Source organism: Embiotoca jacksoni, unplaced genomic scaffold, assembly GCF_022577435.1.
Source record: "Embiotoca jacksoni isolate LCO1_2020_lvr unplaced genomic scaffold, fEmbJac1.0.p SCAF_1, whole genome shotgun sequence".
Lineage (NCBI taxonomy): Eukaryota > Metazoa > Chordata > Actinopteri > Embiotocidae > Embiotoca > Embiotoca jacksoni.
This window is the reverse complement of record NW_027185229.1, coordinates 20,641,509-20,666,461: the sequence shown is the minus strand read 5'-3', so window position 1 is coordinate 20,666,461 and position 24,953 is coordinate 20,641,509. Positions and strand designations below refer to the sequence as shown.

The 24,953-nt window shown below is 38.4% G+C and overlaps 1 protein-coding gene across 1 annotated transcript in view; it reads left to right on the top strand.

The window, feature by feature from the left end:
• kif5ab (kinesin family member 5A, b) overlaps positions 1–24,953 on the top strand; it is a 61,529-nt gene that overhangs the window by 17,434 nt on the left and 19,142 nt on the right. The window contains exons 4-20 of the mRNA XM_069146920.1: positions 187–291; positions 690–738; positions 2,785–2,840; positions 4,432–4,519; positions 4,755–4,879; positions 6,412–6,516; positions 8,121–8,269; positions 9,761–9,909; positions 12,630–12,838; positions 13,736–13,804; positions 15,086–15,292; positions 18,575–18,721; positions 19,390–19,578; positions 20,182–20,299; positions 21,554–21,618; positions 23,185–23,294; positions 24,834–24,935. Of these exons, the coding sequence (XP_069003021.1) occupies positions 187–291; positions 690–738; positions 2,785–2,840; positions 4,432–4,519; positions 4,755–4,879; positions 6,412–6,516; positions 8,121–8,269; positions 9,761–9,909; positions 12,630–12,838; positions 13,736–13,804; positions 15,086–15,292; positions 18,575–18,721; positions 19,390–19,578; positions 20,182–20,299; positions 21,554–21,618; positions 23,185–23,294; positions 24,834–24,935 (2,042 nt within the window). The remainder of the gene's footprint in view (positions 1–186; positions 292–689; positions 739–2,784; positions 2,841–4,431; positions 4,520–4,754; positions 4,880–6,411; positions 6,517–8,120; positions 8,270–9,760; positions 9,910–12,629; positions 12,839–13,735; positions 13,805–15,085; positions 15,293–18,574; positions 18,722–19,389; positions 19,579–20,181; positions 20,300–21,553; positions 21,619–23,184; positions 23,295–24,833; positions 24,936–24,953) is intronic.

Genomic DNA, 24,953 nt, shown 5'->3' with positions numbered 1-24,953 from the left:
CATTCCCAGCCTTGTGTGGGAACTAACCTCCTTTACAACTCTCTCTGGGAAACAACCCTGTTCCTTTTCAAGTCAAAAGCCTCTCTGCTCTCCTTTCTTTCACTCTTTCTTCTAATTTCATCCCAGGGTCTGCATTTATCCTATTCTGTACTTACAAGTTCTTATCTCGTCTTATTCTCCTTGTAGGGGAACCTTCATGATCCCCAGGGAATGGGAATCATTCCCCGGATCGCAGAGGACATTTTCGAACATATATTTGCCATGGATGAGAACCTGGAATTCCATATAAAGGTTAATGCGGCTCTGCATGTGTCTCTGTTCATGCGTGCAGTTGTACATTTGTGCAGTTGTCACATGCACACATGTTCAATTTTGCTTTGACACTATGATATATTCAGTGGGAATTCAGCTTGAACCTCTGACGTAATCCTCACATGGATGGGCTGAGTTGAATCAGCCAAGCATCAATAAATCACAGTATATAATCCATGATGATCCCACAATATTTTCCCTTTTACACAACAGTCTTGTAATAGAGGATAATACATCAACAGACCCGCAGGAGGACAGAGTACTGCATCATCAGTTTACATTTTGTATTTGTACAATGAGCAGCTATCGCAACCTCCTTGTTTATCTGTATTAAATTCTCCCTCTGTCTACCTGTTTTTTGTTTTGTTTTGCTGCAGGTCTCATATTTTGAGATCTACATGGAAAAAATCCGGGACCTACTGGATGGTATGTGAACATAACTCACATTATATGGTGTAGTTTTCTGCGTGTGGAAATTTCAAGCTTTATGGTTAGGTGCAGGTGCATCATCTTCAAACAGTGACATTGTGATACCTTATGGAGTATGGGGCTATAGCAGACTGAGAGGAAGAGTGCTGACATAAATCAATGTTTAAACCTTGTCTGCATCTACATTTTTATTTACATTTAATGTGATATTATTATTGCGCATACAAAATCGTGCTACTAAGCAACATTATGCCACTTTTTTAAGGCAGCAGCAACAGTGGCATCTGTGGCCACAACTGGGAATAACGCAAAGTCATAATTTCAATACAAAACAGCTGTACACTCCTGTCAATGGAGAATATATGGGATGCTAATTGACAAAGAACAGCTAGTCAAATAAATTAACCAGTGAAAACTTGAATTCCCTGTCACAAAGTGATGCAAACTTGGGTGGCAGCCAAGCCAACATGGTATACAACAACAACCTAATGTACGAGCACTCATTTCCAGGGCCACTGCCTAAGTGTGTGACCTATAAAGTTGGCTAACATCACCTCGAAAAGTCAGTGGCCAAACCTCTGTCGAAATGGGCTGACTTGCCTAATGATCTAAAACTGGCGAATCGACAACTTTGCAAACAGAACCACCAAGAAAGTGCAACAAAACAAGACATAGCAAGCTAGCTAATATTACTTACTAATCCAACAGCAAGAAGGCCGGCTCAGCCTTTGATTTCACAAAGCTCTTGCCAATGACAAAAAGCCAGGTCAAGATTTACTCTTGCCTGGTCACTGTCTTTTTTTGCTCTTCTTAGCTTCCTCCATTCCCTGTTCTCTTTGGTCTACATTGATGTCCATAGAGAGAACCCTGAGCTGGCTTCTTCTTCTTAAAGCTAACTAAAGACCCACAGATGTTGGTGTGTAATGTAGAGGCGTAAAGCGTTACGTACATTTCCTGATAGACTGTACCCGGTCATCGCAAGTTACACAGTGCTAGAACAGGCGTTTGGCTTGCGGAGGGGGAATGAAAGCAATGCTATTCTCCCTATTACAAATCACTGTACCATCAAAATGATTTTGAAGCTGTTATTTTAAGGTTCCTTTAAGAAAAGCACAATAATTATTACCACACCCACTCCTCTTCATGGTATGAAGGTAAAAACTATACAATATGATTAATGAGGTTAAATTCAAAAAGTAAACAACTTTTATGCATTCCTCTATATTTTGCTTATCTGCTATTGACAGTATTTTCTCTACATTATAAACACTAAGGTACCAGAACCTCGCAGTGTGCTCTTATCAAGAGATACTGTATATAAGGAGTGTAAAATGATGGAGAGGCCTGTATAGAGAGCTGTACCCAGTATCCCTGTGATTACATCTTTAATGGAGCTAGAGACAGTGCTGAAAGCCCCCATCTGTATGCAGGAGAATTCACAGTGGCTAAGGAACATTTAAGCCATGAACAAAACAAAAAACAACCACAACAAGAGAGATGAATTGAGGCAGCAATGAGAACAATACACTCTGAGGATATTTGAGAAAAACAGACTTTAGGGTGATAAAACGCACGCACACACACATACACACACACACACGCTGACAAACACACACAGTCTCCAAGGAAAAAACTGCCTCCACAATCTGGTGAAATTTAATTATCATCGACATGATAAGACTTTTAAATGTGAAATGACTAATGCAGGAATTTGGGCCAGGAAGTGTCTTTGCCAAAAAAACAAAAAAAAAAAAATTGTTCGTTGACATTAGCAGAGCACATGCTTAACCTTTCAGTGACTTTGGCAAAAATAGTTCCATTTCATTAAAAACATTCATGGCCAGGCCCTCAAATATATTTTTCACACTGCATTAGTGGGTGCTGACTCAGAAACATGAAGACAACATAGTCAGGTCAGATTATAGTGGTAGCCGAGAGAAAGAACACTCACATGCAGACACTCATTTGTACATGCACACACAAACAAACATTGTGCTCTCGGGAACAGAATAACCTCTCCCCTTATTTTCCCTCACATCACAGTGACAAAAACCAACCTGTCAGTGCATGAAGACAAATACAGAATTCCTTTTGTGAAGGTAAGTCATTTATAGACATGATGCAGTTTGGCAGAAACATTTCATTTTTCTCTGTAATGATGATGTTGTTTGTGTTATGGGTGTATTTGAAAATAAAATTAAACATTTTGGAAAATACACTTATTTGCTTTCTGGCACGGATGATAAGACGTATCATTAAAAAAAAAAAAAAAAAAAAAAAAAACTTCCAAGACTCTCCAATATATGATCATATCCCATTTTACTGGGGTTTAATAAATTACTGTGGTATTTCTTGCTGTGACTAGTAATTTCCTGTAGTCTCCACTAATTGAACTGGCTGAAAACCATAAAATAGTGACCAGAACAACAACCTGTAAAATGGTAAATTATACTTTTCACACTTTTTGTTTTTATATCAATTAACCAAATAAAATATCATGTTGTTCTGCTAGAACCAGACCCACAGTTTCCCCTGTTTTCAGTCTTTGTGCTAAATTAAGCTAACCAGTGCTTGGTTGTAGACTTAAAGTATATTGATTTGACAGGAAACAGTGTGATATCAGCATTCTCATATAACCTTGCCAACTGCCAAAAAGCAAATAAACTAATTCTCCAAAATGTCAAACATTAGCTGTAAACTTTGAGCATACTGCTTTAAAATAAAGCAAACCACAAACTTTCATCATGTCTGAATGTTTATATGGGTCTGTATTTGTTCAGACATTTTTACAGTGCTTGAAGTGGAAAAAAGTATGTGCTCCTGCTTCCCTTGATAAAATGTTGGCGTGTGTATCGGCTGCTATCAGCAAATCATTAAATATTGCATTCTGATTTTCTGTAATGAATAAAACATACAATACTAGGAGATATTGCTTCTATTCACAACATTATTATTTTTTAATCAGGAGAACTAACATTTTAATTATTTGGTAGCATCAAGACTAGGTCATAGCCTGTAGTTCTGACTGTGTATAAAAATGCTGGAGATCTTTTAATTTGGTATGCAGAAAGTTGCAGGTTTCCACAAAACAGTGGTGACTTTAGCCTTGTCATTATATGAGCTCCAGACAATGTCCAGAGCAGCAAAGCAGAGAGGTTGGATGAAATGTTTTTTTTTTTTTTACTTTATCCATTAGCTTTCTTAGCCTAATCTGTAAATGTTGTTCCGTGAATGCAATAATTAAGTAAGGAATCATCAGCGTGATTTCATACACATGTCAGTTTGATTAAGATTTGCTGATAATATACAGTCACATTCTCTCAACATCTTAACTGTTTTTAGTGCATCACAAATGGGCTTTGCTGCCACTTGTGTTTCTTGCGTCCGGGAACTGACTTCAGTTCTGTCATTGCTGTAAAAAGAAACCCCCAAAAATCCGTTAGATAATAAGATAATTAAGTGCTTAAATAATACCTGCAACGGTAAGGAACGACCCACTTCGAGCACTGCATACTCGTGTGTGTATTTCTACGCGTAGTTGCAAATGTGTGTGCGTAGGGGAGCCTCCATTTGTTTATACAATATGTTTGTACACATACCGCATGTAGCCTACAGTATATGCAGGCCTCTTTATAGGCTGTGTGTCCTTTACAGCACGTGAACGTGTGCGTGTATGTTTGTTCCACTAAGGGCTGCACTGAGCGCTTTGTCACGAGCCCTGAGGAAGTGATGGATGTGATAGATGAAGGGAAGGCCAACCGGCACGTTGCTGTCACCAGTGAGTCACACTGTTGATTTTCCTGATGTTATGACATTACATGTCCGATTTTTTTTTTTTTTAATTTTTTTTTTAACAGTTTAAGTATACAAATGTCAGGGTGCAAATGCATGGTGAGGTGCAAAGAGAAGATTTTGCTTAACTTTTTTTTTTTTTTTTTAATTAATAAATTGAGTGAAGATGTGTATGAGGATACCTCTCTTTTCTTCTCTTCTTTCCTCATTTTGTTTTGTAGACATGAATGAGCACAGTTCCCGCAGTCACAGCATCTTCCTCATAAACATCAAACAAGAAAACGTGGAGACAGAGCAGAAGCTGAGTGGGAAGCTGTACCTGGTAGACCTAGCTGGTACCGAGAAGGTAGGAAGAATGCTGGTATTTTATTTACAAAGCATTAAAAGTAGGGATTTTTAATGCTGTAAACTCACAACGTTTGCTACTGACAGGATTTTGAAAAGATCTATTTTCTCAGAAATAGTTTTTAGACATCAAAGGCGCAGAGTAACAATGTATCAAAACCTGAACTTCACCCTTAAAGCCTTTTAAATACTTGCTTCATGCGATTGCACAGGATTTTTATTGAATCCCACAATATAATTATTATTTTTTTATAGGCAGGGGACTGATTCTTACTTTGAAGTTTTAGTTTAGTCTGTCCCTGATGCAATATCAGGGTTAGTGTTTGCTCATTTTCAGCAATCCAATTGGTTCCACTGATATATACAATAAATAATTCTGAAAAAATAATAAAGCCTTGATAATTATTATTTTATTTTTCTGTACAGTTAAGCTGTAACAGATGTATCAGTCACGACATATGTCAGATTGCTGGGAGCCACAAACAACAAATTGTTTTCCTCTTTCAAGGTCTTTAAGATTAAATCTGAGTCATCTGACCTCATCACAGTGTGTATAAAACAATCCCTCCCTGGGACATAGGTCACTGTGGAAAGCAAATAGAAAATTCATGAGAGATGCTTCTGAACTTGGCCTTTGGCTCCTTGTGTTGATAGTATTGATTCAAAATATAGAATAATGTGTGCTCAGAGTAGTAGATGGCCATATAGGCTGGATAGATGCTGAAGGCTGCGGGGTTTTTTTTAGCTAATAACTGCTGATGGGGCTTCTGCAAGTTGTCCTGGTCATCCCTGGGGCTGAATGAGGAAATGGTTCTGCTACAGTAATTTCCTAGTCTTTGGTGCAACATATTATTGACTGAACAGGAAGCTCCACAGAAGGCTTTGATAGGACAACTTTATAATTAAGCTCCTCATTATCGTACTGTAAATAATTGTATCCCATGACAATTATGACACAATACGGTATGGCTTTCCTATTGAAGTAAAATTCCTTGCACAAACCTTCTTAAAAGCAGCTGACTCTGTGTTTCTATCTGTTTTTAACCTTTTTAAAATACAACACATTTTACTTAACAGGTCTGTAATTTCCTTTCATCTCTCTTGATAGTTTCTGTGGAATTTGAAAAATACAGTCATTTCTAATAGTCAGTTGAGTTTACTTAGTGTGTTCAGACATTTCTGGATTTCTTCATAGTTTTCCTTGAAGAATCAGCGAAATAAATGACCTGTTCATTCATTGTTTGTTTTTCCATTGGTCACTTTATTTTCCACATATGAATGCTGCCTATTTGACAATTGACGTGCTAAACCTTACGTTATGGTAGCAATTCACTGAACTACTTAACTGGAAGTGCACAGATGAACATGCTTTTTGTCTAATCAGTACCAGATTACACCACAGTGTACACTGTAATTATCTGTAAACTGTCTTATGAATTTACAGTATTATTACTGGGAAAATAAACATGTTTTCCCCATGATAATATACTTTGTGAACTAATTCCTCCTGTCTTGTGTGTGTATCTGTGTCAGGTCAGTAAAACAGGTGCAGAGGGAGCAGTGCTGGATGAGGCCAAGAACATCAACAAGTCTCTGTCGGCCCTAGGGAACGTCATTTCAGCTTTGGCTGAGGCAACGGTATGGTGGAGAAATGTTCTACAGTTCTTCCCATCTCTCATTAGCTGCCTAAGGCTTGTCTTCTTAATTGTTTGGGTTTAACAAATAGATAATGCTTGTTGCCATAATGATCTATTTCCAAAAATTTAGTCCAGCCTGCAGTAAATTAGCTGAAAGTGTTTGAGTAGAACAATCTAAATGTCCTGAATACAGGAATTAGTTTAGTACCAAGTGACACCAACAGTCAGTCAAAGCCACTATTCAGAGAACAATAAATCTGCCCACTGTCTCTGGAAATTAGACATTTTTGGATGATATACCTATGTGCTTTCTTGCCAAGAGTTAGATAAGAAGATTGATAACGGTCTCATTTTCAGGTCAAATTTTACATTAGTGCCAGCATCTGTCTGGCTTAACTGAACCGGACCAGGAGAAAGAGCTTGCTCAGCTATATCCAAATATGTTGAATTCTGTTGCCATTGTGAGATGAGTGGCCAGCCAGCAGAGACCCCCATGACTTGTTATTTTTACCTTTTGGTTTTTGTAAAGATTAATCAACCCAGATTAAAGCGGAATTTTAGACGTTCCACATTGTTAAAGGTTCAGTGTGTGGGATTTAGTTGGATCTATTTGCAGAAATGAAATATTACATTCATAATTATGTTTTCATTAGTGTAAAATCACCTGAAACTAAGAGTCATTGTGTTTTCATTACTTTAAAATATGCCTTTAACATACTACTTATGTGGGGAATGGATCCCCTTCCACAGTGTGTCATGTTCATACAGTAGCCCAGAAGGGACAAACCAAATGCTGGCTGTAGAAAGGTCCTTTTACATTTATGTTTCATGGCCATTGTAGGTTCTCCTGTTAGCTTGGAAGGGGGAGGTGATGTGACAGGTGTTCTGTTAGTTGCAACATCATCACTAGATGCTACTAAATCTAACCTTAATCATGTCATATTGTAGTTGACTTGCACATATAATGAAAAAAAAAAAAAAAAAAAAAAAAAAAAAATATATAATTTATTTATTTATTTATTTTTTAGTTTGGCACAGAGATAAAAACAACACATCAGTGAATCCAAACTGGGGTACTGAATTCTCCAATATTGATATTGTTCTCCTGAATGCTGCAGTGACATGTTAGCTAGATTTCTGTCTTCCTTGTCCATAATTCCCAGTGCTGCTACAGTTCATTCTACTGACTCTGTCGCCCCTCCAAGCTCTATCATCGTAATTAAAACATTAATTCTCTTATTATATAACTCTGAGGGCTTAGGGAACTCCTCATAAACCTAATGGAAAGGCCCACAGACTGTAAATGACTCACAAATCTTTCATAAATCTACAGGGATTCTTTATTCATTGAGCAAGGACAGAGGGTTTTTTGAAGGCACTCCAAAGGTTAGAACGGTAATACTGTGAATGATGCAGCAGAAGGAGAGGAATCTCTTCTATCTTTGTTCTCTGCTCATGCTACTAACACATTTTTTATGTTTGTTTTTTTGAAAGAAAGAAAGGCAGTCTGGTGCAGCAACTCATAATGTCTTTCAGCTTTTTAATCCTCTGCTTTTTCACTATCTTTGATTCCCTTTCTGTCTTTCTCGGCTTATCTCTTTGTAGAAATCCCATGTGCCATACCGAGACAGCAAAATGACTCGCATCCTACAGGACTCACTGGGAGGCAACTGTCGCACCACCATGTTTATCTGTTGCTCTCCCTCCAGCTACAATGATGCAGAGACCAAATCCACCTTGATGTTTGGCCAACGGTAACATGCTTCCATGTTAAGTAGCCATGAGCTGTAGAACTGTGCAGCACAGCACATGCCTGTGTTTTACTCAGCTGCATCTGTTTGGATGTGTGTGCTGAACTGTGTTCACCCCAGATAAGCTGTTTACGTATTACTTAGTCTAACTTGGCTTTTGATGAACCACACACTGCTTTAGAGGCATGGTTTATGTCGCAGTTTGGTCTCTAATTGAGCTGGAATGGCTTACGGAGCGTCTTTTCTAATCAAATGGCAAACTGCATTCCTTTCATAGAATCATAAAATTGGTTTCCTTCCCAGATTTTATCTGCTAATGCTCACTGTCAACCCAAAGAAACTCGCAGATGGAAAGATCTTGAAAACGCCTCTTTATGCCTTTTTTCTCCTGTCATAGAATTGAGACTGATATGCAAGTGTTGGTTATAATAAATAATGCATTAGTGAGCAAAGGGAGTGACAGAATTCACAGCAGATATTTGAATTTACAAAAGGGGTCTCTTTTCTCTCTGCGTCAGCAACACTTGCTGTTGAATGCCACGACTAACTAATATGATATAAGAAATACGATGACATGATGTTGAACAATTTTTGTCAACCTTTATTTGAATAATTCACCGTTATCACCAGTTTATCAAATGACCATATTATTTCATAAGAAGCTCCACAATTGTTCAACTTTAAGTGGTTACAGCTTTAAACGCCACTGAGTTGCTGATATTCATTGTCTGGGTTAAAGTTGATGTTAAGGTTTTGTTTACTGTCAAAAATCAAGATTTTATGGCTGGATTGGGGATTTTGGGTCCACAGTGCACAGGTGTCCTACATAAACAAACCCCTACCACTTTGGTCAACATGAACTTTTAGCCCCCTGATGTGTTGAAAATCTGTATTTCACAATCCAAATAACATGTTATCTAAATTCTGATGTAATGAGACAACTTTAGAAAGGAACTTTAGTCTCTGATGATATCAGGGAATAGATTAACAATGACAACAGTGCTTTCTCACTGGACTGTGAAATTAAGTCATAGCCGCCGAGTGCTGTGGCCTTAGCATCATGAATGTTGCGACTCTGAGCTGCCACTTGTTTGTGTCATTTATTGAGGAATGATTTACAGTCACATACATACCCCATCTGCTTATGACTTGGATGATGGCTTTATTTTGATGTCAATATCTCTCAAGCTGCATTTTTACACTTTGAATTTTTGCCTCTATCTACCTTCCTGTCCCTACATGCACCATCAAACACAGTTGGCAGAAACCCAATTTGCATACCAATCAATGAGATGCAGGGCCATTTGCATTGAGCCACTAGGACTGAAAACTTTTTTTGACAGTTCCCCTGTTCTCTTAAACTTTAAAAAAAAAAAAAAAAAAAAAAATAAAAAAAAAATTATCCTCTTTTCTACATCGTTTCCTCTCATTCTGTTTCCTTCCCTTCTTGTCTTCTCGGCTCTTTGTTTGTTCTCACTGTATCTCTCCAATTAGAGCCAAGACCATCAGAAATACTGTATCGGTGAACCTGGAGCTCACAGCAGAGCAGTGGAAGAAGAAGTACGAAAAAGAAAAGGAGAAGAACAGGTCAATGAAGGAGACCATTAAAAGACTGGAGGCTGAGCTGAACTGCTGGAGGAATGGTAATACTTGAAGTAATATCATTCTGGTTCAGGAAACCACTGAATATCATCTGCCAAGAAAGAGGGAACATTGTTGCCAAGGAATTTTTAACTTGCCAGTATTTTTTTTTTTAGAGTAATATCAGAACCATTTTTTTTCACTCAGGTGGCAGTAACTTTCTTGGGATGGCAGTCAGCTTGTTGTTTGGCAGGTCGATCTACTTTGAACCAGAGTTGTACATGGACTGCAACAAAATTTTGTAAAAACATTCATGATCTCCAGAGGATGAATCACAATTATCTAGAACCACCAGAAGGTTGACATATTTTGTTTTTTAATCAAGTGTGGTTGTGACATTTATGATTCCGTCAAAATTATTTATTACAACTTTGGTGTTCCCCTGACATTTTATTCAGCACCATAATCACTTTTAGATTTTAAAATTTCAAAAATTTCTCTTAAAGACAAAATATCTGCAAAACTAATTACAGTTCCATCAGCATCAGCTGCACTTTGTCCTTATGTGCTTAAAAAGCTAGTGTTGGAGCCAGATGATACTGTAGTGTAGAAAATTCAAGTCTCTTTTTGGAAGAATTCCTATAGTACAATCCCTTTTCCAGTTCCTTTTCATGCAGGGAGGAGTATTCACCAACAGGAATGTGAATTTCTTAGCCTGCAGACATTATTTTTCAGTCCACGTAAGAGCAGATTTAACCTCATTTGATAACATCACTGGAGATGTGGGAGGAGGGCAGCCAAACAGACTTGCTGGACTTGAGCCCAAAACACTTAAAAATCCCTTTCTGGCTATTTCTATTCCATATTATTCCAACTTCTATATAACTGGATTCCCCTCACACTTCACTGAAGGCAAGAGATGTCGCCGGTTTAATGTTTTATTAATCTTTATGATTTAGTAATACTCACAGCAACAAGGGCTAATCACATCGACAGAAAAATCATAACTTACTTTGTCCTTCTTGCATGTCAGCACACACGCACACACACACACATCATACACACACTTGCACACGCATCTATCCTCCTCTGTTGGACTGGTTCTTTTCAAATGTCACAGCTCTCGATGGTAGTGATTGGTTGACATTCAAATCGTCTAATAAATCTTGTCCAATGTTTTTCTTGCAGATCATTGCCTCAGTATTTGACCTGAATTTTAAAAGCGCTGTAACACATTTTTATTGAACACCTATCAGTGAAAACCATTTCTTTTATTGCTTCATCCCATCTGCTTAATATCATTCTCATTCATGGACACACATGGACACATATGGACACACACACACACACACACACACACACACACACACACACACACACACACACACACACACACACACACACACACACACACACACACACACACAATCTTTCCCTTGACTCTCTTCCTCTCTTTCTCTCTTACACTTTAGTGCTTTTAATTTCATAATGGATCATTTTGACGACATTGTGGGCCCTCAGTGCTCCTTATATTTTTGCCCACCTGAGGCCAGGAACTCCCTGAGATGAAGGCTGTTGACCTCCATTTTTGTGCCACATTACCTAGCTCTTTAGTCAGGAGTGGCCCAAATCAAGGAACAGCTGTGTCTGACAGTATATTCCATTAAATCTACTGTAACAGACAATCTAAGGAAGGGATCTTCTGTAGTGTGCAATGAAGAGACACGTGCATGCAGGGTTTTGTTATTTTAGTTGGCAGCTGCATTTATTGACTAGCATACCATCCAGTAGAAAGGAGGACCTAATCTGTGAGGGGTGTCAGCTGGGTGCATTGTCTTAAGTATAGATTTCTTTGACCTCATCTTAAATTTCAAAGCCCTCAATTTCTAAAAGGATCCTCTACTTTCCAGCCACAGTGCACTATATCTATCAAATCAGTGCTGTACTAGAGTCATGCATACATTGGTGTAGATAGCTTTCTAAAAAGGTTAGTGATGGCACAAAGAAGAAAACAGAGGTGAGATTTTAAATTTAATATGTGCATTTGGTAACAAATTTGAACACTTAATGACAAGAGAAATGAAGAAACTTCCCCCGGCAACATCAAGATTTTTAAGCTGCCATCTCTAACCAGAGGGGAAAAGCAGGAAGTGTATTGATTTGTACATTACAACAGAAAATAAAACGCAATAGAATACATGATATTTCATTCATTCTTTGTCACCTTATAGATAATGTATTTTTTTTGTATTCCATATCATTCTGTGAAAGGATTATGTGTGCATTACCAATACTTTAAGATACCTGCTTTTATGTTATATATAGCGTTTGCTATATATATCAATCAGCCTGTACTGCTTTTCTCTAGCAGTAAGTTGATTGACACATCACACACCTCTTGATGCTGCTAGAGGAAGAGCATCAAGTGTAAAAAGCATTGCAAGCAGACAGGGTTGCTGTCAGCCCAACAATTTTTCTGTGTTCTTCATGCCATAAGTGTACAGTTTGCACTCTGAAATTTCTCACAAGCCTGGTGACATTTTATTTTTTTGGAAATGTGGTATTTTGAACTGCTGTTGGGTCTGGAAATATAGAAAAGGATGCTCATTTATGGAACTGGAACATTTCAAATGGAATATGTAAATGCATTAAGGACTAAGGAAAGGACATGTACTGAAGATCAACCCACATTCCCTTTATTATGCATTAATCCTGAAGGGAAGATATGCCAAAAATAAGGGCAACAATTTTACCAAAAAAAATCCTATATTTTGTCTTGAAGGTGATGATACGGTTGTGCTGGGGCAGCTGAGTGAAGGACTTGAGGAGGCCCCCCTGGTGCCTGCAGAATCTGAGGAGCCAGTTCTTGATATATGCAGCCCCTGCAGCCCCTGCTCTATTGCCTCCTCCATTGTTGTTCACATATCTGAGGAGGAGCGGCAGAAGTATGAGGAGGAGATCCGCAAGCTTTACAAACAGCTGGATGTTAAGGTGATGAATGGATCCCACGTGAGGGCCATTTGTGCAGGAATGTAGAGCTGATTGTGCACCATGGCTGAGAGTTGTTATAATGCTATGCACACATGAATACAAAGAGCATATCATACATACATAATGCATAGTAATGAATTCAGAATCACACACACACCAGCGACTAATGAAGTGACTCTTAGGAATAGATATCATTAGGGAAATAGTAATGTTGAACAATGAAAAGCATTAAAGTTTTAATTTATTTAACACATTCATGTACACATTCACGGTGCTCTACAATTCTATAATGCCATTTCATTGCTTTCCCCGACAGATATTCTATTAAATACGCAGAAAGAAATGTGTTAATACCATGACACCTTTTTCTGTTCTTTCTTGTTGAGGATATATGAGGAAAAAAAAAAACATGTTTTTATACATGCAGAAATATCTGGATGTGTGGATGCCTACAGGGCAATCTATAGGGATGCATACATTTGTGTTATTTTTCTCTACTAATGTGGTACAACTGACAGTGTTACATGTTAAGTGTTTTTATACATGGCAGATTACTGAAAAAAAAAAAATTCTATTAGTGTTTCTGGTTGAAGGTTGTTGAGTGTAGGTTGCTTTTTCCATAATGATAAGCATGATCAGTTGAACAAATAACCATTATTTTTTTCTTTTGAATGATAATTTCACATACCTTTATGTTTATGGTTAGACTGCATCAATGTTTTTCTCAAATACTACTGCAATACTGCATCTATAATTTGTACAGTTAGGTAGAACCTTAAACATCATTGAACCCATAAGATAACAGTCTGCAGAGTATCCGTACTGTGCCAGCGTGTGTGATACACAACAGTACAAATGAGCTGCATCGATTCAATGTCTCTGTTTTTCCTACTGAAGGATGATGAGATCAACCACCAGAGCCAGATGGTGGAGAAGCTGAAGGAGCAGATGCTCGATCAGGAGGAGGTAAAGGATCTTGGTTTTACATCTTTGCATCAGTTTGGTTAAACTGCTCTCAGTAGGCTGCAGCGCTTGCAAATGTGGCAATGAAAGTAACACTTTGAATAGAAGTCAGCTCTGAGATGTTAATTATCCTGACCTTGAGATGAATGAGAAAAAGAAAGTATTTTTTTTTTCAGGTGCCAAAAAGCACTCGAAGAAATTAAATTGCCATTGTTTAATAATAGGTGTGTTTACAGAACATGTTAACAGCTATTTGAAATAGAATGGATTTCAGTGGCTGCTCAGGCACAAGTTATTCAGAGAAAAATCAATACAAACACTCATGAAGGACTGAAGCTTATTGTGCATCGCCAAAGGTAGTTGTTCACGTTAAAACATATTGTTTCCTTCTTTTTAAGACAGAAAAGAGCCAATTTGCTATTTTTTATATACCATGCCCAACAGTGTGGCTCATATCAATCAAGCAGATGCTCTCCAGTGATAATATAGTAATATTTGACCTAATATGTTTCAGATTAGCATGTTTCCACCATATTTGGGAATTTAGTGGCACTTTATGTAAGAGAACAGGGTTTACACATAATTTTATTAAACTACAGTAAGTAAGCAGGCTTGTTTGTCTGTGCAGTTATATTTTACTTGTGTGGAAGAATAGCAATTAAAAGACTCCATTTAAAAAGTAATTAACAGCAGTATTTACAGCATGTATTCATGAGAGGCTAAACTAGTGGGATGGACAACCTGAAACAAAGTTGAAGACTCCACATTTGCTAAATTTGTTCATTCATATTCCAAAGTGGCTGACGCAGTCATGATTGCCAAACCATAGTCGGTGTATAGTAACATGAAGTCGCATCAATTTGTCCAAACCAAACAGAAGCTGTATGCTGCAGTGCAAATATGCAGGCACCCCGTGCAGAGCAGCATCCACATTTAATAACATCTATTCAGTGAAATGACCCACAGTGGGCTGCAGCAGGGCAGCAAACATCATGGTGGCAAAAAAAAAGTCAGCTCTTACAGAGTAAAGTGATATTCGAAGATGAACATTTAAAATGTGATTCAGCTGTTCAATTACACCTGTATTGTGTAACAAGAGTTCGTACACATGCGTAGAACAAGATAAACAATATAATGATGTTTTATTAAAACCCATCTGCTCTGCCTTGTGAATAATGAAGAGGGGGATCCTACACAGTCAACTTTCTCTGTTCCTTCTTTATTTTAAACCAAATCTTTCTCTGTTTACAGTTTATGTTTGCTGAATCTGTATGCCCCCTTCAGCTTCTAGCATCATCCAGGGGTGACAGTGAGAAGGTGCAGTCGGAGCTCGGCAGGCTGCAGAGGGAGAATAATTCTGCAAAGGTGGAGGTGAAGGAGGTCCTTCAGGCCCTGGAGGAGCTGGCAGTCAACTACGACCAGAAGAGCCTGGAGGTCGATGAGAAGAGCATGCAGAACAAGCTGCTGGCTGAAGAGCTTGCAAAGAAAATGGTGGGTTGGACTTTCTGGAGGCATATTGTAAACATTTCATACCACTGAGGTAGATATATATTGCAGTTACTACAGGGCAAAGACAAAAAGGGCCAAGGAAGAGAAAATGAGGAGGAGACAAAAGAAGATTTGTAAATTATTCTCCAAGCTTTATCAAAAACTTAGTGCGACTGATAGACAGATGCTGTGCTGTGATGTATATTGCGGGAAAGCACACCAAGAAAAGATAAGACAGAAAAGGAACTTTTAGTCATAAAACAATCCATCCGTCGATTTAAGCCTCTTTCTTAACTGCTTCAGTTTTGACTGCTTCAATGTAATTAGAGTGATAATAATTACAATTAGAGCTGCATGGAGGAAGGATAAGAAATAAAAGTCTGACAAATTGTGCCACCAGCAGTTATAACCAGATACATGTTCATAACTTGAGAATTATTTGATTTTCACTCACAGTGGTACCAACGACAGTGTTAATTAACTGATTCAGGTGGCATGGGGCTGGTTGTTTTGCTCCTGAAAAATGTTCGAAGATGCTAACAGCTGCAGCCACAGAGATCACATCCCTGAATTTTCTTGATTATGCTCAGTATTAATATTAAGCAATCTCAAAAATTCATGCTCTGATTCTCTCAGAATAGCTTGGTTACATGAGGGAAGCCTCATGATGAAAAAGTAACGTTTATTTAAAAGCCGGAGATTTTTTTTAAATGAATCATAGTCTGCTTTTATGAAGTACAGTAAGGCCTTGCAGTGACTGTGTACGTCTTTTTTTTTAATTTTATTTTTTTTAATTTTTTTTTTTACTGAATTTCAGTTAGTGGTGGTCGGAAGCTATGGTAGTTTTGATTATCTTTTTTTCCACAATCAGCTTTGAGTGTTGGGACCTCACAAGAACACAGTATCTAGCAACATAAAACAATATTGTTTTTTCTCACATACAAATTTTTTTTTTCTTTTCTCTGTCAGCTGGCTCAACTGAAAAAAAAAATATATTATATTTCTGAGTAGAAATCAGGATTTAGATATACCTATTGAGGTTTTGAGTATTAAAGCCCTTATAATATTTTTTTTTTATATTATGGGATCATTGCTTACTTAGTCATGCATATGCACTGATGTAGCAATGTTGCCCTGGATTCTGTACGTTATCCAGTGATCCGACTACTTGAGCCTCATTTTTTAATTTTTTTAATTTTTGTTTACATTTGGTAAATTGGCGTGTTTAAAAGTATTCTGAATTAACTTTTAGCACTTTCCGTTTGAAGTATATTCGTGGTGTACTGACAGCTGTTACTACATTACTTTAATACTGAATAAAGTCCTGCAGTTAAAAGTAACTTTAAAAAAAAAAAAAAAAATTCTAACCACATTCAATACCATTTTTTTTTTTAAGATGAACATATATATCAGATAAATCCTCAGGAAAGGGTACGTCACTTTGAATTTTAAAATATGTGTGTCAATGTGAGGTGATAAAACGTTCTGCCATAGAGAAATGGCCAAGATGAATTCAACAATGAAGCAAAAATGTTTAAATAGTACAGATCATTTTAAAGGTTTGAATGTAATTGGTTCTTTGTCCAGCATGTCAAGAAATAGGAAAATAATTTTGAACAAGTGGAAAATAGAAGGAAGGAAGAAGAGACCACTGGCAGAGCTGGTTAGACCTTAATACAGATATTGTCACTTCCTCGGTGGACAGAGTGGACCATTATTCACCTTTAAACCTCTTCAATATTTCATGCACTGTTTTACAATCAGCCAGAGTGTCCTCCTCTCTCTCTTTGTCTTTCTCAGAAGCTAATCCAGAAATTGATGAAAGGAGCAGACAATATAACCACTTGCTGCACAATTTAGTCTGCTAAACCCTGCTAAAGTCCCCATTTTCTCCTCAATCATTTCACTTAGCACAACTCTTTTACGGCCTGCTCAGTCTGTTCTGCCCTTCCCTCTCACCTGCCATGACTTCTTCTCAGGGTCGCTGCCTGGCAGTCTGACAAGATGTGAAACCGAATACAAGCGAGAATGCAATACAAGGCAACACAAGAGAATTGATATAAAAAAAAATAAATCCCATTATTCCAGTCTCTCAGGGCCTTTTCCCCACCTCATCCTGAATCTTTAGTCATAATTCTCCACTTTCTGCATCCCAGCTGTTATGCTAATGTGCAGTGTTACAGTTTTTACATTTCCCCATATCTACAGTAGAAATGAAGCAGCTTTGACCTAGAAAAATGTTGCAATGGAATACATTCATCATCCCACTGTTTCCTCAGCCGTCTTCTCTGTTTTCAGTGGAAACTCCTCTCTTCTTCTGCAGGAGGCCATGCTATCACTCACTGTCACTGCCAGTCATCTGCTCCTTTCAGCACCTTCGTTCATCCATCTGTCCACTCAGGCCTTTTTCTATCATTATGATTTACTCCATTCATCATCCAATCACCCAACTTTTGTGTTCAAAATCTCAAATCGTTCTTCAACTAAATTGAGCATTTTTCATTGACATTTTCTCCTCTCTCCATTTACTTATTTATAAAAGAATCAATTTCAGTTAATTATTTAGTGCCATTTATGTTCAGTTAATATTTTGACATTTTTAAGGCCAAATGTGCTGCATGTAGACAAAAACAACAAAGCAAAAACAAAAAAACTCAACAGTGGACCGTGGTATATGTAATTATATTAAAGTATCATATAAAAAGCCTGAATAATAAAACAGCTGAATAATAAATGAAATAAGGAAACAATACAAATCAACAATTCTGTCCACAACCCTGAATAAGAACAAATGTTTTCTTGGTCTCATCCTTTTTCTTGCTCATGTTATTCATGTTTAAAAGTGTGAAAAGGAAACGTGTCAGAGGTAGAAAAATGCTGAACCCTTATTTCACTGTATTTTGTCACACCCGTAGAGTATTGATTGAGCCCCAATTTTTTAGCTAGTAGGCCCACAGCTTGTTGAGAAGACTTCTGCTATACAAAATGGAGAAGGATACAGGAAGCTCCAGCATTCAATCTCCCCGTTCCTTTCATCCAGCGCCGTATCTCGGTAGTTTATTGATTTGTAATTTAGTGGCCATTACGTTTTGCTGCTTGGATCTCTCAGATGAGAATGAGGTCAGGGGTTAAATTTCGGCTTGCTGTGGTGTGTCCTCTCAGGTTAAAGGAATCTAAATCCTGCATTGTCTGTGTTCCTTCCCATTGCCACTGTTTCCCAACACCGCTCCTCTCTCTCCCCTCCTCCTGTCTTCCTCCATGTCTGCTCCTCTCTTTTCCCCACAGGCTCACCTCATGGCTTTAGAAGTGGAGCTGTCCCGAATCCAGGAAGTGAGCAGCCACCAAAGAAAGCGCATCGCTGAGATTCTCAACGGGCTCATGAGGGACTTGAGTGAGTTTAGCACCATCGTTGGAAACAGGGACGTCAAGCTGGTGAGTGGAAAACCCGGGTTTGGAGACACTGTATTCACTGTATCATGTGAAAACTAAAAAGAGTGGAAAAAAGAGGTTCAAAAGTGCTCGATGTACAACCATTTTTAGATATACATGTATATTTTATGTCTGGTAGTTCCAAAACATCCCTTTAAATAATTAAACTCGAGACGGAGTGGAAAATCGTAAATATCTTGTGCATAAATTACCCACATTTCTCGCTAATTTAGCCTGACAAATTAGGCATCTTGATGAGCATTTAAAACAGATTTTTGTGTGTTTGTAGTTGCATTGATGACCCAACTTAAGAGGCTTACGTTATACGATATAGTCAGTATTGTGTATTGCTCTTGACTACGGGGTTTTCTATATTGCACTTAAGGACAGTTTGTAGTCATATCCACTGTTGTCTGTTATGTTTAGACTGTTGAGTATATGTTATCCTCCACAGTTCATTTCAGAGCATCTGAGTCACAACATCTGCTAAATGATGCTTTTCACCTAACGACTGTGTGTACAAAATGCCGGAAAATATCTCTAAGCTGCCTCCCTGCCTACTTCTTTAATTCCCCAGCTGGTTTTAAATCATCCGCACTCAATCTTAATCAAACATCTACTCAACTACTCTTTTAACTGTCACTCTTTCCCTCTACCTCATTCATCTTTAGCCCATGGAGATCACTGGTGTGATCGAGGAAGAGTTCACAGTGGCTCGCCTCTACATCAGTAAAATAAAGTCAGAGGTGAAGTCCATGGTGAAGCGCTGTCGCCACCTGGACAACCTTCAAATGGAGTGTCACCGCAAGATGGAGGAGACCGGCAGGGAGCTGTCCTCGTGTCACCTCCTCATTTCACAGGTGAAGACACAGATTGAGAGATGATGAGAGGGAGGAATAGGCATTTGTTGGTTAGGATGTCTGGAAAGTGGGAGCTGATGTAAGTGCTGCAGACACTAAAAACATCTGGTGTTTGCAGGAGGTTTCCAGTAAGGTTATACTAGATGGAAAAACTGGTGTCGCTGAAGGAAAATCAGGACAATAGACACTGAAACTACTGTAAGAAATCGGCTTCATCAGTCTCATTACCATCACTCATAGTTGCATAGACGTTTGTGTGATGTTAATTACTTTGATGAAGAGCTTTGTGCTCAAAACGTCCTCCAGCTGTTTGAAGAAATAACTGATGTTTTGTATCAAAAACTTACTGTGTGCAAACTGTCCAGATTTGCGTTTGAAATTCTGTGTATTGATGTAGTTGCCTGAAGCCATCATGATGTCACTTTTACTATCTTTGGTATTTAAACTAAGTTCCCCAATGACTAGAGATCATACATATTCAATGTACACCATATTCATTCTGTACAGAGCAAAAAGTAAGTTTTATCCTTAGTGTGAAGTGGTCTCTTGGGTATAACTCATCAGCATACTTTCCTCATCTGATGTCTGTGTTCTGACTTTCAGCACGAGGCAAAGATCCGCTCTCTGACGGATTACATGCAAAACGTGGAGCTGAAGAAGAGACAGCTGGAGGACAGCTATGATTCTCTGACCGAGGAGCTAGCCAAACTCCAAGCTCAAGGTGGTGTTATTATTGTCATTAGTAAAGTAAAGCTGAAGTGTAATGTAATGTAATGTAATCAAATCAAACACCAATCCATAGATAAGCAGTAAACAAACAATACAAAGACTTCATGCTAGCAAGTCTGTGAGGCTGCAATCAACACGGTTAACACAGTCAGCAAAATTGGTCTTTGCCCAATATACATCCAAATTACGTAAATGTTTAAAGTAGAAAATTCTTCCAATAAACACTTTTTTTTTTTTTAAGATTACATTGTCCTGGTGGGATTAAAATTATAAATCCTTATAAATTCTACAGATCTTTAATACTGTGACATACAGTACTTGTGGCCCACTGCACAGTGAAGGTCAATATTTAGATTGGTGCAGATAGTGAATCTGGATCATTTGCTGCCTTGAGATGCCAAAGTCAACTATAAGGTCAATGTTTAGACACTTGACAAAATAAATGAGAAGACAACAAATCTGTCACTGCATTTTTGCTCCACCAAGCTGGAACTGTGAGGCACCGGCTTTCTGTTTAAAATAATTCAGTTGGCTTCAGTGGAGAGGTTAAGTCTGTGCCACAGGCATGTCTGTCCTGTCGAAGTGAAAAAGAAAAACAAGGGTAAACACTGATGGACAGCTTTGGCTCTCAAACATTTCACAACACCAGCACAAATAGATTAATGGTTAATTTGAAATTTGTGCAAGGTCCAGCTAAGTGCAGATACTCCCAGTACACTAACACAATTCACAAATGAGGCCAAAGCCAATGTAAGTCAATCTTCCTGTGGAGTCCCACAGAAGTGCATTAAATAAACGGTGGATTTAAGGGCAAGTAAATCAGTTTTGGGCCAACTAAACACCTGAGCCGGGTGGTTCCTCGAGTCATTACAAGAGTAGATGGATCCAAAGTGCTGCAGGTCATGTTGATCACACTGCCTGGTGCGAGGTAAAGAGCTTGTTAATTCCATTTTCAGACACCAGGAACAGCAGTGACTCAATGTTGGATCAGTGTGACTTAAAATATGTTATTTGCAAATAGATATTATCACGCGCAAGGCAGGACTTTGATCACGTTGACCTCACTGTCAGCATGATGTGCTGGTACTGCTGTGCTGTCAAAGCCAGGTCACTGTCACGTACATCGACATCACTTACTCTTGTTTATCTGTCTGCCTTTGTCTCCCTCTTCTTTAATCTTTTCTCTCTGTAAATTGGTTTATCTCATTTTCATCCTCCCTGTCATATTCTATTGTTTGTGTTTCAGAGAGCATATCACAGGTGGCCAGAGGACATAATGAAACATCTGTCCAGGGTTCCTGTGACATACAGGTAACCATGACTACAGTGAGAGCAACTTAATGTAATGACCTTTTTATCAGCTGACAGCAGATTTGCATGTCATGTGTGTGTTTGTCAGTGACTGCATTCATGTATCTGTATGCAGACTTTGCTTGAATTTATTAGTGAAAATGTTTCAAGAACTGCAACTAACAGTGAGATTAATCAATTTAAGGAATAGTTTGACATTTTTGGAAATATGCTTATTTACTTTTTTAATGGTTGTAAAATGTGAAGATCAATGCCACTTTCATGTCTGTACGATAAATATGAAGCTGCAGCCAGCAGCTAGTAAGCTTAGCTTCGCATTAAGACTGAACAGCCTGACTGTGACTGAAAGGTTGGTTGAACATGTCAATTTACTGCACCAGGGATCATCACTGAGGGGATGTTAGCTAGTGGCCACAAAGGACAGTGGGATGTCTGGGATCATCACTTGATGTACACTGGCACAAAAAGCATTTTTCTCATACACAATCTGGGTTGTAAGTTTTCCACATGTCGATTAGCATAATGGAAATTTACATACCTAGAAGGACACTCAAAGACCACAGACCTCCTCCAAGGTCAATAGTCCACTCAACCACTATATATGTCTGAATAGAAATTTCCAAAACTATTAAAATTATGTCAAAATTTGGTTGTGCCTATTTGAAGCCTCACATCTCAGCTTTGCATTTATTTATTATTATAATTGTGGTAATGGTTCATTGCTCCAGTTTTACTTCTCCCTTATGAAACCACTGAGTGCTTCATAACAACGGCTTGCTGTATTAAGTTTGAGCAAGTACATATGCATCCCAGAGAATTACTGATAACCCAGAATGTGGATGTTGATACAGACTAGATACAGACTCTTGTATTTCACTATTCAACTTAATTACTATCTCCTGGATTTTATTGTGACACTTAGTAGGCTAAATGCCCAACATTACCATGTTAATTAAAGTGAAAAAACTATTTGTGGATCCGCCCAGTGCTTTGTTTATGTCTAAATTAAATGGGTTCTTTCTTGGCCCAGGCTACACCCTTCCATCAAGTTTCATGAAAATCATACTAGTAGTTTTTCTGTGAGCCTTTACTGATGAGATTCAGAGATTATGCAATCGTGAAAGATCAAATTCCCCAATCAGTTTTCAGTTGAGAAACACTCCTCTACAGCTGACAGTATTTATTGCTTTTATTATATGCTTGTATTTATGGACGTGTGTATGGAAGAGTATTTTTGCATGTCAGGGTGTGCTTATTCGTGAAATGCTCCAGTTTCATTTGCCAAGTCAAACAGATTTCTCAGTGGCAGCGTATGACACAATTTAGTGTGTGTGTGTGTGTGTGTGTGTGTGTGTGTGTGTGTGTGTCTGTGTGTGTCTGTCTGTGTCTGTGTGTGTAAATTCAATCCCTGTGTGGGCTTGCACATGCTCACATGTGCATTGGTTTGTGTAATTTCCTCCTTGTTATTTAGTCATTTTGTTTTCCTTTTGTTCCCACCTCACAGTAGTCTCTCTCTCTGAATGTACTCTGTATGTCTCTCTCCCCCTCTTGTTACCGATACCGCAGAGGGTTCTGGAGCAGCAGATGGAGTCACACCGTGAAGCGCACCGCAAACAGCTTGGCTGCCTTCGAGACGAGATCAATGGGAAGCAGAAGATCATTGATGACTTAACTGAGTCAGTGCTTTATTGTAATTCTTCACTTAGTTTGATACAAAATCTGCCTTTTTAAATAAATACTTCATTTTAAGGATTCTTAACTTGCACAGGAGTAAAAAAAAAAATTATGTTTGGAGTATTTAAAATTGGATATTGATATACATTGTCTAAAAACCAAAAGAAAATCATGAAAACTTCATATTTACCTCTGTTTTTGAGACTGGACTATGCGGCACATACATTGCAGGTCTAGCATGTTTCCAGAGGCAGGCTACTTCCCAAACACAGCTGTGGGCTCAAATCTGAAATTCAATTCTACCCTCATAAGTGGTGTGGAAATCAAATTGGGGATGCGTGGCCTCAGTAGCTGAATTCTCAAAAAAAGTCCAAGCCCCGTTGTAGCTGCCAGAGAGGAGTAGGTGTGGGTGGTTTACATGTTGAAGAAAATACAGTGTGGGAAGACTTAAGAGCCGAGCCGCTGCTAAAATTGGTTTGGCCTCAGTGAAAAGCTGTTCCTTCAGGTCCCTCATTTTGATGATGAACTGCACCAAGCGTGACCTTTTGGGAGGAGACCACTGGGCAGACCCTCTGGAGAGACTGAAGCAGATTTCCCAGCTGGCCTGCGAGTGTCTGTTAACACCCAAGGAGCAGCTGTAGAGAATTTTTGAATGAAAAGACGTTTAGGGCTGCTCTGCTTATCCTGCTTGCACAGCCTGATCTGGATAAGCAGCTTGAAAATGGATGGATGGATGGAGGTCAGTGAGGTTGAACGCATGTGAAAGAGTAGCAGTGTGGTCCTTGAGGTCCTAGACAGAATTGGAAAAGTGGGGATACATAAAATGTTCCCCCCAGATACAAGGATCAGAAACGGAGGAAATTCCAAGAAATTTTGCAAAATTTGTGTACTTGTAGTGATTCGTACATGTGCGCTAATTGGCAATTGCCCTATAATTTTGAAAACTATGGTGTGTCTGCACTCTAACGTGAACCTTCCAAACTTTAGCTTTGACCTAATTACACACTTGGGCAACTGAAGTACCAGCGGTCTACTAAAATGCCTGTCTAGCTAGTATAGCTCTGATGGGAATTTAGGGCAAAAATAAATCCTAGCCCTGCATGCAGAAATGGTGCTTCTTCATCATTTTCACACCACTGAGCCTCAGACTCAGGACAGACAATTTTTGTTCTCATGCGACAGTACAGTGATAGTCAGGTGACTCTAAAGCTACAAAAAAACTCATAATTAAACTTCTTCTCTGATGTCTTCTAATATTTCTTATGAAATGGGTGAATAACAAATTTACATATTGTAACATTCAAATGTGGGCTTCACATTACAGTTACAGATATTACGCTTAGGCCGAAGTTAAATAGAAGTGAACTGACTTCGATTACCAGCTTGTATTACAGATTTGCATTCCCTTTATTTGTATTCCGCCAAAACTCTAGCTTTTTTTCTTTTTTTTTTTATACTGCTACTTGCTAAAGTTCATATATATATATTTTTTTATGTAAATGAATCCTCGTGTGACTCAGTTTTCACCTTTTTTTTTTTAGTTGTAATCAGAAGCAGCAGCTGGAGTTGGAGCAACTGCACAGTGACTTCGAACGCCTCAGAAGCCAGGAGCATCACAAGAGCCGGCAGCTGGAGGAACTGACGTGAGTTGCTCCTCGGCG